The sequence below is a fragment of the Phoca vitulina genome, unplaced genomic scaffold (genome assembly GCF_004348235.1).
Source record: "Phoca vitulina isolate PV1807 unplaced genomic scaffold, GSC_HSeal_1.0 scaffold6, whole genome shotgun sequence".
In the NCBI taxonomy this organism is placed as follows: Eukaryota; Metazoa; Chordata; class Mammalia; order Carnivora; family Phocidae; genus Phoca; species Phoca vitulina.
In genome coordinates, this window is record NW_022589709.1 from 72,397,880 (window position 1) to 72,416,996 (window position 19,117).

At 44.9% G+C, this 19,117-nt stretch overlaps 1 protein-coding gene across 5 annotated transcripts in view; it reads right to left on the minus strand.

The window, feature by feature from the left end:
* The window catches only part of ARHGAP26 (Rho GTPase activating protein 26), a 414,246-nt gene that overhangs the window by 7,382 nt on the left and 387,747 nt on the right, over positions 1-19,117 (minus strand). For 2 of the 5 annotated variants that reach the window (XM_032404464.1, XM_032404463.1), the window contains 2 exons: positions 13,250-13,360; positions 7,359-7,450 (listed from right to left, as the gene is read on the minus strand). In XM_032404464.1, the coding sequence (XP_032260355.1) occupies positions 7,359-7,450; positions 13,250-13,360 (203 nt within the window). Of the gene's footprint in view, positions 1-7,358; positions 7,451-13,084; positions 13,361-19,117 lie in introns of all 5 variants that reach the window. The other 3 variants (XM_032404465.1, XM_032404462.1, XM_032404466.1) reach the window with 3 other exon arrangements.

The window sequence follows — 19,117 nt, forward strand, 5'->3', positions numbered from 1 at the left end:
AGAACACAACACAATTTAAAAGCAACCTGGCCTCTCCAGTGATGAAACTCTCTCAACCCACCCCTCAGATACTTGCACTCAAACACCACCGCCTTCTGACCATCCATCCAGCTGGCGATGTTAAGATCACTTGAATTTTTTCTGTACCTATAAAGTGATTATAATAAAACTCTCACTCTGTCAGTGGGTTCTTGTGAAGTTCCAGGGGCCAATATGGAGAAAGCACTCAGCAGAGAGCCAGGACACAGTTGGGCTAGCCAATAGGGGACCCTGCATCATTTGACCAGTCACTTGGACTGGTCAACAAGGCTCTTTCCCGGTAAGGGCCTGGTCTCAATACCCACCCAAGCTTTGGGGAACCTCAAATGTTCAGAACCAAACCAAAACAAACAAACTCACTCCCCAAAATAAAAGGCCTAGAAAGAATAACCAACAAAACAAAATAAAAACAAAAAAGACCCCTCCCACTTTACAGAAGAGCTCCTAGTTGAACTGTTACTCCACCAGATACACGGAGTCCCTCACTTTCAGACATTCTCCCTTCCTGGGCAGCTGTTCAAACACAGTTCAGGTGCTGAGGTGGTAACGTCTACAGACATTAAAAATGGAATTTGCAGCGTAAGGGAAGAACGCGAGGGGATAAAGGAGGCCCTCCAATGGAAGAACAAGAGCTATGTCACGGGAGATGGCAGGGGACAATGCAGCCCTCAGGTTAGACTGCGGACTCACTGGGGTCTTTAAGCTGGGTTCATTAAGGCATGGGAGCAGACCACGTCATCCCCATCACCTGGACGCTTATTAAAACTGCAGAGTCCTGGACCCTGTGGCATACTGGTTAAAACACAATCTCTAGGAGTGAGGCTGAGGGATCTTTTTGACTCATTCAAAGAAAGGTAAGGGTTATGACTCTTCTGTGCCCAAATGCCTCTGTAGTGAGCGTGGTAATAAGGCAACGCAAATTCTCATTCACTGATGGAGGAGGGAGGCAACATCAGATGTCCTCCCCGCTTCTGTTTCCTGTCCTCCCACTTTATGGCTCAGCTGAAGCCCTACTTCCTTCATAAATACTGGCATGGAATCTGGTCTACCTGTTCCCTCTTTTCTCCAAACTCCTGGAATGCTCATTCTGCACATTGTTCGTGGGTGCTATTAACACTGTCCAAATGTATTAAGCTTTGCTTCCCCCCTGCCCCCTTTAAGGACATTTTAGTCTGTACTGTCTCACCTAATGAGTCCCTTCTGCGTGGTGATTTATGACAGAAGCTAATACTTAGATAGGGACTGGGAAGCAGCCAATGGGCTGAGAGCTTTAAACATGTATCAATTTATTTGATCCTAAAGATCCTAGCTTGTATTTTCCTATCTGTACTTTACAGATGAGAAAATTAAGGGCCCAGAAAGGTCAATTAATTCATGCCGATCACAATGGTAGAACTAGAATTTGAACCCAGCTTGTTTGACTCCAGAGACCAAGCCCTTTTCCAAACAATTACACCTATACTCAACCAGAAAATGATACATATGCACACTAAGAATTTACATATACATATGTATGTATATACCAAATAGTGGGTTTTTTTTGCTAAGTGCTTTGCCTGCATTATCTCCTTTCATCTTCAGACTGACTCTGGAGTTGATTCTGCTATTATCCTCATTTTACTGATGAGAAACTGAGGCTCAGAGGGGTTAAGCATCTTGCCCAATACTACATAGCTGACAGGTGATGGAGGTGGATCTGAACCCAGGGCATCTGACCAAAGAGTCTGTGGTCTAACCACTACCGCTTTTGCCTAGCCCAATGCTTTGAATGTCAACGATGCTCCTAAGTACTTGTTGAGCTGAACTGAGCCAATGTCCAACTTTCTGAATTGCACCAATGTCCAATGTGCTATATAAACACAGAGTGTTTCAGTGAGTTGCCTAGGCAGCTCTCCAGCCCAGCAAGCATCTAATATAAGCAGCTGCTGACATGGATGTGCTTCCTGCCAACCACTTTCTCTCAGTTCCATCCATATATACTCCATACACCCCTGTATACACAGCTCATACTCTCTCTTTTCCTTCTCTCACTGTGGACAAGGAGCAAGCATGTGACTAGGATCTCTAAAGGCTGACTGTTCCAAAGGGAAGAAGTACTGGCTGGAAGAGGCACAGACCCTTGTGTAGCCGAATACATTCACTCATTTAACAAGCATTTATTAAGCACCTACCCTGTGTCAGACACTGTGCTAGGGGGCCGTGCACACAGTACAGAGCAAGCAGAAGGATTCTGCTCTCGGATCAGGGCAATATATTAATAAATAAGCACATAATTTTAGGTAGTGATGAGGGAAGAGAGAGAGACCGGGATAGGGATGCGGGTATGGGGAGGAGCTCAAAAAGCTAAAACCTAAAGGATCTAAAGGAGCTAGCCAGGCGGTGGATAATGGCAAGTGCAAAGGCCCTAAGGTGGCGAAAAGCTTGGTGTGATTTCACAATAGTGGTCTGCAAATTTTTCTCGAAGAGCCAGGTCGTAAACGTGTGTCTCTATCAATTGTGCCATTGTAGCTCTACAGATAATATGCAGACAAAGAGGCATGGGTGGCTATGTTCCAATAAAACTTTATTTACAAAAACAGGCAGTGAGCTGGATTTGACAGGTCATACTTTGCTGACCCTAGCTGAGAACATAGGGAAGGCCCGTGAGGCTGCAGTGTATCGAGTGAGGGAGGGGCCGGGGGCAGGAGCTGGTCGGTGGAGGCACTCATCAGTAATTCTAGGAGGAACAGGAGGCCAGGAGTATGTGAAGCAGAATAACATGATGTGATTTCCAAACATTACTCTGGCTGCTGCACAGGGAATACGTTGTGGGGACAAGAGTGGACATGACAACCATGTAGGCAGCTGGTGGAAACACCTGGGTGAGAGATGGAGGTGGCTTGGGTTTGTGTTTGGATCTGGCAGTAGAGACGGCTGGGGAGTCCAAAAGACTCCACTCCGAAGACCTCCCCCCATAACCCCACTGGTGGGAGTGGCTCAGTGGCTCCCTGGGAGGATTTTCTTTATCTGCAAAGGAAAGCCGGGGCAGCCTTGTCTTGCACTCATGCCATACCCCATACCCTGGGAATGAATGGATCCAGCCCACCTCAAATCTTGATGGAAGTATCCCAAGAACCCAATTTTAGTGACTACCATGTGAATTTTCCAGGTATCACTAATCACATTGCCATAAAATGACTAATGTTCCTAAGAACACAAGTTATTTCTCTTTCCAGTTACTATCTGAGGTGCTCCTGGTGAAATGGGCTATTTCCTAGTAGATTGGCAAGGGCTGACAGTGGAGTTATTTCCAAGTATTGCACATCCATTCTCCCCTGCACAAATTCCAAAAGCTGACTGAGCAGCCACCCCAGATTCACAGCACAGGCCCCTGGAATCCGAAGGCTTGGAGAGATTAATCATTATGAAATAACAGAGTTTCCCCTCAAGGTTCCCCTCCTTCTTCTTCTTCCTTATTCATTCTTCCTGATCCTGAAAAAGACAACACACACAAACTCTCTAAGCCTGTCATTAAGAAATTTCTTCCTTTTGGTCTGATGATTTAATCTGACAGCTACAGAGAGCATCCAACTTAAACAGCTCTTACCTGGTGTCTCCAGAAAGAAACTAGCAAGAGACAGAACAAGGAAAATGATCTCCCTGCCTAATGTGCTAACAGCTTTTTCTCCCCTAATGCCTGATTTCTCCAATGGAGGTGATGGGAGGGGGGAAATGGGGTATATGTAGCATTTTCTAAGAATCACCACAAAAAGTGTATTCATGGGGCACCTGGGTGGCTCAGTTGGTTCAGCATCTTTGACTTTTGGTTTCGGCTCAGGTCGTAATCTCAGGATCAAGCCTGGAGGTGGCTCCTCACTCAGTGAGGAGTCGGTTTGGGAATCTCTCTCTCTGCCTATGCCCCCCTCCCCTGCTCGTGCGCGCTCTCTCTCTCTCTCTAAAATAAATAAATGAATCTTTAAAAAGTGGATTCACATTTTGTCAGACCCTTCTTTGACTGCAGTTCAGTCAACACTGAGAGGTGTTTTCTTTGGGGTTTCATTTTGCCTTTTGCTCTTCAGGGAATCTGAAAGGGCATTCCTGGTTAAAAACAAACTGGTGTCAATGAACTCTGCCATGACTCCCAGAAACCACAGGAAGGCGTGGATAAGGCCTCTGATTCATTTAACCAAACCTCTTTCCTGCTCTCCTTTATCATTATAGGATTTATGATGATGACCAAGTTGTGTGGTGCATGCAGTCCCAGGACCTGCTAGGCAGAGCACCCCGCAGGGAAGGAAAGGACTTGGCCATTAAAAACTCACCTAGGTTTCTTTTCCTTTCTCTTTGGTTAGCTACTTCAAAAAGGAGATTTAAAAACGTGGGAAGACAACAGGAAGCAACCTCTCTGTAGAACAGTCTGGCAGCTCCTTCAACTGTTTAACTGAGTTACAGTGGGATTCAGTAGTCCCCCCCGCCCTCGCCCAGGTCTATCACCGAGAGACCTGGAAACACAGGTCCTCACAAAAATCTGTACATGCATGTTTATAGCTGCATTGTTCCTCATAGCCAAAAAGTATAAATGATCAAAATGCCATCAGCTGACGAGTGGATAAATAAAATGTGGTATATCCACACATGGGAAGATTACCCAGCAATAAAAAGGAAAGAAATCCTGATGCACTCTCCAACAGGGATGAACCTTGAAAATACTATGCTACGTGGAAGCAGCCAGTCACAAAGACCACATACTGTGTAATTCCATTTATATGAAATACCCAGGGCAGGCAAATTGATAATGACAGAGAGTAGATGCTGAATGGAGCAGGATTGGGGGTAAATGGAGATGGCTGCTAAGGGGTACAGGGTTTCTTTTAGGGGTGATGAAGATATTCTGGAATTAGATAGTAGTGATGGTTGCACAACTCTGAATATACTAAAAACCATGGAATTGTACATTTTAAATGGGTAAATTGTATGGTATGTGGGTATCTCAATAAAGTTGAGGGCTGCACTCAAAAAAAGGAGTCACAAACAAGATACACACACATACACATACCTTTTCAGAGTTTAGACCAAGTGTGCCCCTAAGATCAGGGGTCCTTTGTGCAGTCACAGTGAATAGCTGATAGGAACATGACAGTCCCTTGCCCACAGGAGCAGTGAACTGGGGTTCAGAGGACAGACTTTAAATTCTGGATTCACCTGTAAATGTGGGAATGTCTCAAATCCTGCCCATCTCCAGGCAGAAGGCCCGCCCCTGCTGGCGGAGCAGGACACAGAAGGCCTGCATGCAGCCCACGCAGGTCTGTCTGCTGTGAACGCTGCATCATGTTATGGCTGCACTAGGACTCTACCGTATGGGCCTATTCGGGCAGGGCACACTTGTTAGCGACATGGCTCTGGACAGCCTTCCACGGACCCACGTCACCTCAGCTCTGCCAGGGCCTGAATGCTGCAGCTGCTGACAGGAGAGGCAGCTGGGCTGGCTGGCTGTGCACTTGGATACTTAAAGCACCCAAATGAGAGTTAATGGAGCAAAGGTCTAAGGACAGTGCTTTTGGGGCTTCGAGAACCATACAAGAGGACATGCGCCCAGCAGGCCACATACAGTTATGGGCTCACCCCAGCCCCTGCGGGCTCAGAAGGTCTAAGCATGACCTAGGAATCCCCCAGGTGCTCTGTGAACTATTCCCCATTCTGTCTCCCCATGCCTGATTATTACCTCTGCAATGCTGAATGCAGGGGCTGGGCACACAGGGGGCTGCCCCCTCACATGGGAATGCACTCAAGGCTGTCCCCAGGAGTCCATCTCTGCTCTGGCTTAGAGGCTGCTAAAGACAGCCAGGACTTAGAGGGTCAAGGTGCAGTGCCTACTGCCCAGCCAAGAGCCAGGCTTGCTTTATAGGAGGGACGAATGTAAAAGGATCACCATGAACTATCAGAACATCAGGCTCTAAGATGGGCATAATGATGGCAATCATCATCATGATAATAACACTGAATGCTTAATGTGTTGAGTACTATCTTAAATACATGATGTGCACCATTGCAATTCTCCCTCACAACCCTCTTATCTTTATGTGACAGAGGACAGAACTGAGGCACAGAGAGGTTGTCACTGCTGGAGTTCACACAGAAGCAGGTGGTCGAGCCAGGACTTGTGCTTTGGTGGCCCGAATCTAGAGCTGAGGCACTCTAGTGCTAGGTGGGGGCCTTGGCTGCCCTGTATTTCTGGCTCTCAAGCAGGTGGCAGGAGGTGTAACCTAGGCCGAAGTGGGGCACTCAGCCCTGAAGGGGAGCGCTTGGGCAACATGCTCTCAGCCCTGCTCAGGAACTCTGCCACCACCCCAACGGAGGTCAAGAAGGCAGCCCCAGAAAATTTCCACTTCCTGAAATCAGGCAGCAGCTTTGGATTTCTCCTTTGGGCAAAAAAGGGACCCTTTCACCCAAGGATCCGGAAAGATTAACCCCAAAGGAGAACTTCATCTGGCGAAAATCTCAGCTGTAACAGAGATTCTGGCTTTTTCCCAGAATCCTGATTTTTCTCTTAGGTAGATGGTAAGTTACGACAAATTATGCCATCAATACTCACTTTAAAAAATACTACCTTTTCCTTTTTTTAGGGAGGAAAAAAAACCCAAAACCAAAAAACAACAAGAAAAAGGTACATCAAGTAAGACTAGTTCCCAGTTCTACAGTGCAAGTGCCATGAATCCATTTTCACACAGGATACTTGAGCAGGACAGCTGGGAGTGTGCAGGGAGATGGCCCTGAGGGAGTCTACTAACAGTCAGGGGGAGGACAAGCACCCCTGCAGGGAGGCTCACTGACCCCGAGCTTGCCCAGTTGCCCTGCTAGCCTGGAAATAAGCCTCACCTGCTATGGAGAGTGAATGCCACTGAACCCAAGAGGAAAAAGAGACACAGAACGTGTGCCTCAGTCTCCACCCTGAGCTGACCACTTGCAGGATCCCTGTTCTCTGCTCTGCTGTCTCCTGTCCTCTGTCCAGCCCCCAGACTCTCAAAGCCACTGCCACGTGCTTGGCAGAGCCCTGTCCAGGTACACAATCGCTTTTCACGTCCAGTACTGCTCCATGAGGCTGAGTCCGTCCAAGTGAAGACTTCAGGACTGTCCACTCTTGACAGCGCCTCCCGAAGTCTCGCTGCTACTCTCTTATTTTGGGCAAAGGCCCCCGCCCCCGCCCCCCCCCTCACTTCTTTTCAGTCTTATCCATTCAAGTGAGACTGTAGTTTTTTCTCCCCGCAGGAACTTGGAAAACTGCAGTTCTGCATTTGCTCTCCCAGCCCTCCCAAAGCTCTGCAAGGGAACGAGAAACTCACCATTGTCGAAGACCGCGCCTGCTGTGAACGAGAGTTCTGAGTCATGTTCAGCTTTGCAGGCATATAAGGCTTTTGCCTTCCGGAACGGTGTGCTGTGTGAAAATAGAGGTTTATTTAGCAGTATTTTTAAACCTTCTGAAAGCCCCAGATATTTAACCTCTCTTCTTCCCCTTCCCTGCAAGCCACCTAGTTGTCTCTTGCGGCAACAGCCTGACAAGGCAGCCAGATGGCAAAACATGAGGTGGAAAAGTTGCAAAGGTCACCAGAGAAAAATGAGAATTATTCAGAGAAAAGCTGTAAGCCCGGAGAAACCACACTTCTTGTGGGGTCACCTTGTGCCATGTGAAACTCTGCCTAGGAGTTACGACACCTGAACAGTGGGAGAGCAGGCTGGGACCCATTTTTGGAGCAGGAGTAGTTTGGGAAAAGGGAGGTGGGGGCAGGAAAGAGCTTCCTAGTTGCTCTGGAGAGCACTCCCAACAGACCTTGTTGAAAACTGGCAATGCTCAGTGAGTCAAAAAGGAGAAATTCTGACAAAGCCATGTTTCGGCTCTAGGCCACGGACTGACATTCGCTCTTCCAGATGTTACTTATTTCTCATTGGGCTGGTGGAGCAGGATTCCAGGGCTGGAACTCCCCGACCCCCAGGGTAGGGCAGGGAACAGACAAGTTGTGTGTGTGAGCACTTATGTGAATGTGTGTGGGGAGCGTGGGGAGGAAGAAGGGAGAGGGAACGTGATGTATATATGTGCAACAAAATCATTTTTGAAAAGCTCTCAAACTGACTCTAGTGTGCAACCAGGGCTAAGAACCACCGTTCTAGAGCAGGGGTCGGCAAACTCTTGCTATAAATGGCCTAGCAGTGGATATTCTAGGCTTTGTAGGCTATATGGTCTCTGTTGCAATTACTCAGCTCTGCCTTGTGGCATAAAAGCAGCCACAGACAACATGTAAATGATTTTGTATGGCTGTGTTCCATCAAAACTTTACTTAGAAAAAACAGGTGGTAGGCTGGACTTGACCCAAGGGTCACAGATTGCTAAGCCATGTTCTAAAGAGTAAATAGTAAGAACTGGTAAATCCTATTGCCTTCTATCAACTTTTGCTTTGATATCCAAATAGTTCCAAATGATCTATGGACTTCTCAAGGGTCATAAGACAACATTTAACAGTCAAAAGTTGGCTCTTTATTTACTAAGAGTAATCTCTTCTACTTCTGAGCCCTCTGAAGAAGCACTTTTAGGGGCTCCAGGGCAGAATAACAAAAGAGCCAGAAGGCCCTCTGGGTTAAACAATTATTCCAGGGATATATTATTTACTTTAGCTTCATTTGACTAACAGAAAGCCTCCAGGAGCCAGTGATACTAAACGCCCTGTGGCACACTGATTTCTAGTGGCCAAATGAGATTTAGCTGAGGAAAGGCTGGTCTTAGGTAAGCCCAGACAAAATCAGAAGAGGCAGGGGTCTTGGGTCATTATGGAACTGTTATTTCTCAGAGTCACCAAATCCGGCTTCTTGTTGGGAAAGAGGAGCCATGGATGGATGGATGGATGGACACTTATACCGGGACCAGGCATCTAGAACGTCTAGTCTTGGCTCCATGAAAACTGAAGGAAAGATAGTTTAAAAGTTCTGTTGCAAACAACGATAACAATAAATGATTATCCAGAATTTGTTGCTGGGCATAGTTCACCATTCTTTCCTCTGGTCTTCGAGTGGCCAACAGATGATGGCCAGGTGGGAGAAAATTAGGAAAGTGGGAGAAAATGAAGTGGATCCACTGGGAATGAAGGAAAGAAGAGCCATCAGAATTCATGAACTTTAAGTGGAAAACAGCTCTTCTGGGGTAATTGTCATTAAAATCAGAATAGAGTTCTGCACCAGAGGCATATTCTGTGTTCTAACTAAACCAATTCTATATGTTGTCAGCAAGGGCCAAACATCTATTGTGCAACTTTCCATGGAGGGCAAAAAAGTTTGTTTTTGTTTTTGAGGGAATGGGCGCCGAGAGGAGGAGTTGCCTGGTTGTAAAAAGTGATAAAATGGCCCAAACCCCATAAGGGCAGGCAAGGAGAGCCTGGAAGGTGGAAGGAGAATCCATCTGACATTAGCCCTGGTCACTGTGACAGGGCACAGCTGGTGGGTGGAGAGCGTAGACCAGGGATGAGAAAAATCAAAGGTGAGGGTAAGATCATCTGAGGCAAGGCTCCTCCAGCTGGATTTTCATAGCGGTGACTTATTAACTTCATTAAATTAAAGGGAATGGGACAAAATGGGCAAACCAGGGAAGCCAAGTGGGGTATCTGGCAGGAATCAAGCAGAGGGAATGGTCTCAGGTGCCGAAGTTTATCATTCAAGAGGAGTAAATTTTCCACTAGTGTTGGGCTTTTGGAATTGAATCAAGTGACAATAAAATAACCTATTAAAAATAAAAACAGAGATCAGAAAAGGGCCTTGCTTTTTTCTCGGATTAACAGGTGACTGACCATCTACAAGAGGGTCTTTTCCCGAGACTTCCTCCTACTCCTGTTTCCCAGGACCAGGGCTGCCAAATAATGTTAAAGACACCAAGTTAAATTAGAATTTCAGATCAACGAGAAATGTTTTTATAGTAGAAGTCCCAAATACTACATGGGACATACTTATAGTAAGAAAAATCATTTGCCATTTATCTACTATTCAAATGTAACTGAATATTCCGTATTTTTATTTTATTTGCTAAATATTTGCTAAATCTGGTATCTCTATCGGGGGGAAAGTCTTATCTTTTTAAGTCTGTCAGCCCAACAGGTCCAGTGTCCTATATTATATTAGCTCTCAAAAGCCCCAGCAGTTTGCTTTAGGTAGGGTTCCTACCAAAACAGATCCTGTTGGCACAGAGGTTGTGTTTGTAGGCTTTGGCTCTGACTAAAAAAAATAAAACATCCCCACTAAGCATCCTTGGCTCTCCAGCTCCCCATTCTCTGCAGTGCATCTCAACACCGGACACAGAGAGCCTGAGGTGCCTTCAGCTGCTCCTGAAACAGTGCCCTTCAGACCTCGGCTGGCCTTCAAGGGCATGAACAAGTTTGGAACCTTCTGCTGGTTCATTTTTAATTTTCGCCTCTGAGCATGGCACAAGGCCAGGAAAGCACTCAGAGGAGCTTCCCTCAAATGCCCTTGCAAACCTTGCAAAATGACAACCCACTCTCCGTCAGATGACACTACAGGGAGGTGGGGCCAGCTAGACTGGCAGGATGCAACAGCCTGATCATTCAGGCCCAACTGCCAGGGACCACTGTGTAAAGGGAAGTTACGGTTTAGGGGCTGGGAGCTTCTGTAGGGGTGACAGGAAAGGGAAGTGTGAGGGGAATATGCCTCTGCTGTGCTATCAAAGGCATCTTCCTTCCTGAGCTTGAACTAACAAGCACTAAAAATGCTTGGAAGAGGGGAGAGGGAGTCATTTCCAGAGGAGACATTATGTAGAAGTTCACGGGACCATTTATTAGGTCTTACTAAGTATTTACTTTTAAAAGCTCTGCCAGGGGAAGGAAATCTGAAGCTTCACGCTCTGGAAGTGGATTTGGGGGAAAGGCCCCATTGGACCTGAACAATAGGTATGCCCCCACCTCTTGGCTACATACCCCAATGGCAATTAGGGGATTTTAATTCTCTCCGTTGGCTAGGTCTGATGGGCTAGCTCCCAGCAGGGTCTCCATCTGTGCTCACCTCGGCACACATACTTAGCTGTGTGACAGCTGATTCCAAGCCCCAGTCTGTCTTTCCTATTTCAAAATGGCAGATTCCTAAAGTGTTGTGGAATAGCATCATCCAAATGGTGCTATTTTAATGATGGTCAGAGTGGGCAGTTCTGAATACCATGACCCCAAACCTACTAGGGTGGCAGATACTATTGCCACTGTGCTCTGCCAATCGTGAAATACTTTGGGAGATGGAAAGGAGTAGCTAAAGAAAAAAACCCTGAAAATATGTCAGGTGATGGGAGTACAGAGGTGGAGATACTGGACAGGCAACAGGCAATAGGCCCCCAAACTCAGAGACACAAAAAAGTGAATACCCTCAAAGCAGAGAATATGTTCAGCTTTTTACCTGAATGATTCTACCATCCTGAGTCCCCCAGCCCATTCTGTTCAAGGGACCAGTGTTTTGAAGATTTTACTTCCCTTTGTTCAGATTGAAGGAAACACATTCTGCTAATGACCAAGCCTCTCCTACGAGTAGTGAGGCATATTGGAAGGTGACTGAAGTTTGCTCTGTTCAGGTCTTCATGGGGCAATGAGTGATCGAACCGCTCTGGTTAGATCCATGCCATATCTTGTGTCCTAGAAAGTTAACGTCTCCCAAAGCGCCCAGAATATGTCTAGGAAATAATGAGGAAATAACTTGAGTGTCAGAAAAATATGATCTTGAATTTTAACACTATTCCCAGGGTGAGGATAAAAGAGTATATGGAAAAGCTACCTTTCCTACCTTCCAGTGCAAAGCTAGATAGAAAACCAGGAAGAGCAGGCCAGGCTCTGGGGCTGGGAGTGGCATGGAACCTTAGGTTTGGGGGCACCCATATGTTTGGAGGAAAGAGTGCTGAGTTAAGGACAAGAAGTCCTGAATTCTGGATGGGCTCTCATCCAGTGGCGTGACTGGGCAGTCAACTCTGTGCCTCAGTTTTCTTTCTCTATAAGACAGTTCAGGCCATTTCTCCTCTCATTCTTAGATGAGGATAGAATGCAATGATAGACTGGAAAGTACCTGGAGGAGAATAAACTAATATATACATCTGTATATATAAATAACATGGGGTTTCTTTTTTTAAAAGTGAGACTCAGTGTTATAAATTATTTAAGCCTCTCTGCTGGACCCATCCTTTGGGGAAAAAAATAGCTATGAGAAAAAGATGGATGAGAAAATACTGTAAAGGCTCCAAATGCTTATTATGCTTTATAACTGGGCTCTACATTTTGGTTGTCTGCAAGCAGAGACTAAATTTGAGAGAGACACGGGCTTAGGATCTACATAGTAGAGAGATTCTGCAGGGGATCTTTATTAATTAATTCTTTTCTTGGATTTACATAGCTTCTTTTCTCTAAAGAAGTACAAAGAATTAAGTCTAGACATCCTCAAACCAGAGGAGAGGAACTAGATCAACTCTGAGAAAGAGGTGCTGCTTATTCCCATGAGTGCTAAGGGTCCATGATGCATGGAGATCGGAGCACACAGAGGGCAAGGAGGCAGCCATGACAATATAAAGAGAAACCGCTTCACATCTCCATCCTTTATTCTGTTATATTCATCTCTCTCTCATGTCTCTGGTCTTAGCAACTAGGTGTCAGTGCTCACAGCCTATAGTCCAACCCCACAAATAAATGCTGCCTGATGCTACCTGATAAAAATGAGGGAAGAAAAGGCCAGTACTTGTCTCAGCACTGGTTCCCTCTGATATTATCTTATACCAAAGCACAGAGAAAGCTCCATGATTCAGAGAACGATCCAAACAGGGGCCTGTCCAGGAAGCACTCTTTCCCCAAACTCCAGGCATCACGGATTCATTCAGAAATTGGAGGAAGGGTTCAGAAAGATGTGGAGAATGCCATGCTGGTTCATGCACACGGTCCCTCCTGGCTTCGGTCTCTTAGGCTGGAATCACAGGAGGGCAGAGGCTGGCCACCCCCACTGTCCCTGACCGGCTTTGGATAAAGAGGAACAGATTGGTCATCATCCGTGATTTTACCTGGAGTCTTCACGAACTGCTTCTTCTGGCCTGTCAAAAAGCAAGTGCAGGTTTGGATGGCGGGGAACAAAGTTGACGAGGAGGCTGAACACTGCATGAAGAGAGGACCAAGCCAATGAGAGAGCAACGGCAGCAACAGAAAACCAAACAAACCCTGCAACAGACCTGATGGGGGATGAGTCGCTGGACGTGGATGAGGTGGGCATAGGGCTGGATGGCGCCGAGAACATGGGCCAAGATGGCGAGAGGGGTGAAGTTGGGCTTGGATTCGGGGGGCTGCAAGACAGAACAACCAGAAAACTCGTCAGCACAGAGGGAAACCACAATGGGAGCACGAGGTTCATGGGAGGCCAAATGATGGGGAGCTGGAGCAGACGAGGAGCACTGAAACCCAGGCTGTGTCGTCAGTGCCAAGTCACATTTCTCCAGACCAGACCTCGGTGTCTTCCAAGTAGCGCCTGTTCTGCAATTCCTTGGAGTATTAAGGAGTCTCTTTGCCCTGCAGAACAGCTGCTTTCTAGGTCACAGGAGTTTCTTCGATGGTGTTCACTGTGTCCTTGCCCACTGGTGGAAGATGCCCTGGGCCCACGTACGTGAGCTCCCACTCGTACCCTAGCACCAGCCCGTGTGGGGCAGGGCTAGCCTCTAAAAGGCCCTCAGCTTCCACTGCTGTGTTAGTGTTTTTAAAGTTGGGTCTCAGCAAAAATGACCATTTTTCTGGGCTGTACGGGCCATTCGGCCAGAAAACAATTTCCTGTTTACATTTTTAACTAAATGGGCTGTGTGCCATTGGAGACTCAGAGAAGCACTGCATTAGAAATACGATAGCGGACGGAGGACAGGTCTGGACACACACCTCTCAGGAGAGGGCACACAATCACCGGCAGCATTGCAGTCCCTCTGAGGTTTGCTTTCCAGGCCTGCCCTTTCTCTTTTCATGGATTTTGGGCATTGTGATGCTCTAAGAAAAAATCTCACAGGGAAGGCAATGAAAAAAATGAGGAACTGAAAACTTCAATCTGTCATTTTGTTCTTTGATGGGTAACTGATCAAAAGTTTGCAGAGGAAAGGTTAAAATTACTCATTAAAATACAGCTTGTGACTTTTAACTGGTCATGCTAGCCCTTTGACTTATTTCTACAAATTACACAAACAAACATCCTAGCAACTCCATAAAATCACATAAATCACAGATAGTGCAAAGACCAATGACTGAGAAAACAATGTGGAAATCACCCAGCCACAACACCACCTGCAGTCCTGAGCCTCAGCCGACTGCTGGAATGTTTGATCCAAGCACTTTATAGAGGTGAAAATGACAGCAATCCAATTCCAGTGCAATAGACTTTCTAAACATAGTGGGATTTAGCAAGAACGCATAAATGTCCTATATAGTGGGTCATTCTCAATTCAGACATGAGACCTCATAATGATCCTAATTACCTATGGTTGTAACATACATTCTCATGGAAATATACAGTAAAAACCCATCACATGAGTTCACCAGAAATCCACAGACTAAATGAATGAAACACTTATTTAATGCCATTATGTGCATTATATTTCTAGAACATAAATTCTACAAGGGCAGGGATTTTTGTCCATTTTGTTTACTGATCTATCTCCAATGCCTAAAATAGTGCCTGTAAGTATTCAAGAAATAATTGTTGAGTGAGTAAATTAACAAATCTCATTTAACTTACCCAACAAGCCAAAGACGCACAATACGATTCCTATTTCACAGATGTGGAAACTTGGGGCCCATTTGAGGCTTGCCTGTAAGTGACAGGGCCGAGGTTCAGACCCCGATCCCCTGGCCCTAAGCCCTGGGCTCTGGCCACCACAGTGTCCTGCCTCTAGGGTAGTAGGACTGGCTCTGTTCCTCTATGTTGTGCCAAGCTTCTTTATAGACCCAGCCATAGCACTAGAAGCCTTCTTAACCAGTGATTTATGAATCTCCTTTAGATGCCTGCCACATTTGCAAAGGAAAATGGGAATGTAGCAACAGACAGACTCAATAAGACTCAACACATTGTAAATTCCCCAATCCTGCCTCCAGTCTTCTCTCTGGTAGATTCACATAACAGATGGAATTCATATAATACAAGAGATTAAATTCGAAGAGTATGGCTTTTTTCTCTTTTTCTCAAATAATCCAGCAAAGACAAGCTACTGAGCACACAGTATGATCAAACACAATAAATGGAATAAAATTTGGCATTTGCCAAGGTCCCTAACCTCAAGAGTTCCCAATGTATTTAACAAGATTGGACAGACCAAAAAACAACTATAACATAAGACAGTAAGATTTGGCAGCTGAGGGGTAAGTTACTCTCTTATTAGCTGAATACCTGCTCCCACTTGACTCTGTCTTGAGTCCTGGGAGAAAGTGCTGCCTCATTTTAACTGTGCAGTCCTCACTTTCTTCTGTAGCTGCAGCTGGTGAGCAAGACCTTGCTTTCTCAGGCCTCTCCCCACAACCCACCCCTCTCGATAATGACCTAGTAGGCAAGGCCTGCCATGACTTCCAAATTGCAACCCAGCCCAGGAACCCGAGCTCTGACTAGGGACAATCTGCAAGTTCAAGAGAGCAAGCAGCTCAGGCCAAGAGGCCTGAACTCATCTGTTCCTCTGGTCAGTGGTCAGCACAGGACAATTAAAAAGTCCTTAGGACTTTTTGTTTGTTTGTTTTCTTTTTAGTGGCTTTTATAAGTAGGAAACCCCTCCAGCTTCCTATCTCATTTATATAAGAATTATGCCTTTGGTTAAAAAAAATAAATAAAATAAAGGCATAGTTGGGGACATACTCTATGAACACAACGTGGTTCTGAATGTTTTTTCACATCCTTGCATATCTAAGTGGGTCTTGACCATGTACCATGACAGTACATGGCTGAAATTATCTAGGGGTGCAGATGGAATTCCAGGGTATCTGAAACCATTATAAGAACTTTTCAAGCTCCATGTCACTTATTGTAGTATTGACTGTCATTTTTAACGACTAATAGAATTTCATTTGTTTGCTTGTGTTTTACTCATAGCAGTGACATTTATTTGCTATAAAATGACCACAATTTAAAATTTATGACTATTATATTTTAGTGTAACAGTAAAATGCACACTCCACAGTATTTTGATTTTTTTAAACTACTGATAGAATTATGCTTTTTATTCATTTGTGCTCAGAATCATGTCATAAAACTCATGATCAACAATACTATAGAACATTTTTATTTATTTAATGATGGATGTCTATAGCAAAAGAATGACAATAATATACAAATATTCCTCCAAGAAGCAAGGAGTACATTTTATTTTAGTTGTGTTACAACTCAGAGAACATGTAAGTGGGAAATAAGATCACGCAGATGATGCTAATGGCCCAAGACTGTATACTCTTTCATTCCCCTTCACTTCCAAAGTGTCTGGCTATAGCTTACTGAAAAATGACAACAGCAGACAAAAAAATCTCACCCTTAAAAAACCTAAAACAAAACACACAAACAATAAAAGGCCAGTTTTGCTACTGGCCCTGAAGCTTCTATCAAATTCTCACTTTTCCTACTGAGGCCAAAGATAAATGACTGAGGTTAGGACAGGAGAAAATAATATGGTAACTACAGTCTTAGCAGATGACCCCCTAAGGCCTCTCTACCATCCTCAGAGTCCAGTTGTGAGTATCTGAGCTGAATGCCCCAGTACATTTTTCACTCCTGGGATTCTGCCAGTGCCCCACCACCTTCCCCTCCCCCCTTTAAGGCCCAACTACAACAACAACAAGAGCTTAAACTTTAGCATGGAATGAACATTTGCTGGTCTAGTTTGGATTCAACTGGAAGGCTTATGTCAGCTTTAGTTTGCTGGTCCACAGTGTCCTCAAAAGGAGTCATACAGTCCCAGTCAGTCCTGTTGACATTCACTGGACAGTGAAGAAAGAATGGTTTAGGAAGATAAGGCTCAAAGGCCTGGCAGCATGTTGGGTTGTGGCCAACAGTTCAAGTACAGTGTGTGGCATTATCATCAGCTTGACACCCTTCTGTGGTGACTCACTCGAATGATGGAACGTCTGGTTTACCAGCCAGGGCATGCCTGCCTTCCTATGGACAGGGCTGCCCCAGCAGGCTCCCAATCTCATCACGGACGTGGCAGACCCAGGGTAGACTCCACTCTGTGGTTATTAAAACCTGGTGCAAGGTGAGCAGTAAGCTGACCATTAAGAAGAAAGCTGACCTTTTAATATTCTGATACTCAAAATTATAGATGGCCTTGTAGAAAATTGGAAAATACAAAAATCAAGAAAAAGCAATACAATCATAATTTATAACCACTGATAATCACTGTTAATATCCTGGCATATCTTCTCATTTTGGGAGGAATAAAACTATATACATAGTAGCCTGTTCTTTTTTTTTTTTTTTCCCTTAATAAAGCATTTTCGAAAGTCATTAAATAGCCTTTGCTATCACATTCTTAAAATGGCTACGGGGTATTTTATCATATGGTATATACCCTGATTTATGCAACCTTTCTCTTATTGCGTATATTCAGATTATTATGCCCCTATAGCTATTATATAGTGGTGCAACTCGCATCCTTGTTGAGGATCACTGAATATATTTGTTTCCTTAGCATAAACTCCTGGAAGTTAAATAAGTGAGTCAAAGGCTAGGAGTCTTTTTTAAGGGTATTGATACAATCTAGCCAATAGCTTTGCAGAAAGGTTCTGCTGAACTGCATTCCCACCAACAATGCATGGGGGCTGTCCCTTCCCTCTCTCTGTCACCCCAGCAGCAGGAAGCATCATTAAAAAAAAATTAGACTTTTTTTTTTTTTAGTTGAAAAAGGTTACCTTGGGCTCTCCTCTTTCCTAGCATTTCCAGTGATGTAAAAATGAATACAATTCCCTTTTCTTGTTCTGTTTCCATCTGGAAGCAATGTTTAATTTTCCAAAGGGCATTCTGCCAAGAAGGTAGTGTAGGGAAGGACACAAGCAGGTAGACAGAGAAGACAGACAGTGTCAACCTGGAGAGTTAGAGCCCTGGTCAAACGGTGTGGCTGATCCAAGAGAAAGGGGGAGTGGCGGATGGCCAGCCTATTCCAGGACTCTTAAAGATAGGACTAACTAGGAGGGATGAGGTACACAAGAGTGTCCAGACAGTCTCTGCCAGCTGTGTACTATGGAGAAGTGAAAAAATTGGCATTTGCTCCTCTCTGCCAGGCACTGGCCTGTGATCTATGGCCCAGGTTCCCAGTCATGTATGTCGGGCCTGGACAAGGCCTGTGAGATCACTAGCCCAGGGCTGACCTTAATGTACCATCAGTCCTCTCTTCCCAATTAGGTACAGAATAGGAAGGCGCTATTAAATCTAAGGGGGAATGCTTGTCTTGCCCCCGCTCCCACCCCTTCCCCCCGGCCCTTTCCTCCTGTAATGAGAGAGAAGAGAAAATTCCATGAAAACCAATACAATCCTATTTAATCTAATCCCAAATCAGTAAATTCTTCTTCCTTGGAAAATATCCCTTTATGTCTTGATTTAAGGCACCATTAAAAAAAAAAAGAAGGGATATCAAACCTCAGCCAAGGAAAGAGGGCCAAAAGGAATATTGATAAACTGGATAGTGGTAAATCAGAGCAAATGACACAAAAAATGATTTTAATTTGTTAAACAACTGACCACATATTCTTTACACGTGTCTGCTGAAGCTGTGACAACACAGAAATCCTATATATGTCCCAACCTTGTGGTTGTGAATTCTCAGTATGTGCTTCACAACCTAACAAGAGGAAAAACACACATGCCCCCGAGTTGTATCATTCTGTATTCTTTCGACTTTTACCAGTATGCATAGTATTTACAGATTCTTCCCCTCATCTAATATATTATCTAATATATCTTAATGTGCATTTTTACTCATCTAATATATTATCTATTTTAATGTGCATTTTTATCCTGACAATGACAGAGTCCTGATTCTTATTTTAATGAGACAACATGCTAAAATCCCCTTAAGGCCTTAGAAATTATAGGCAAT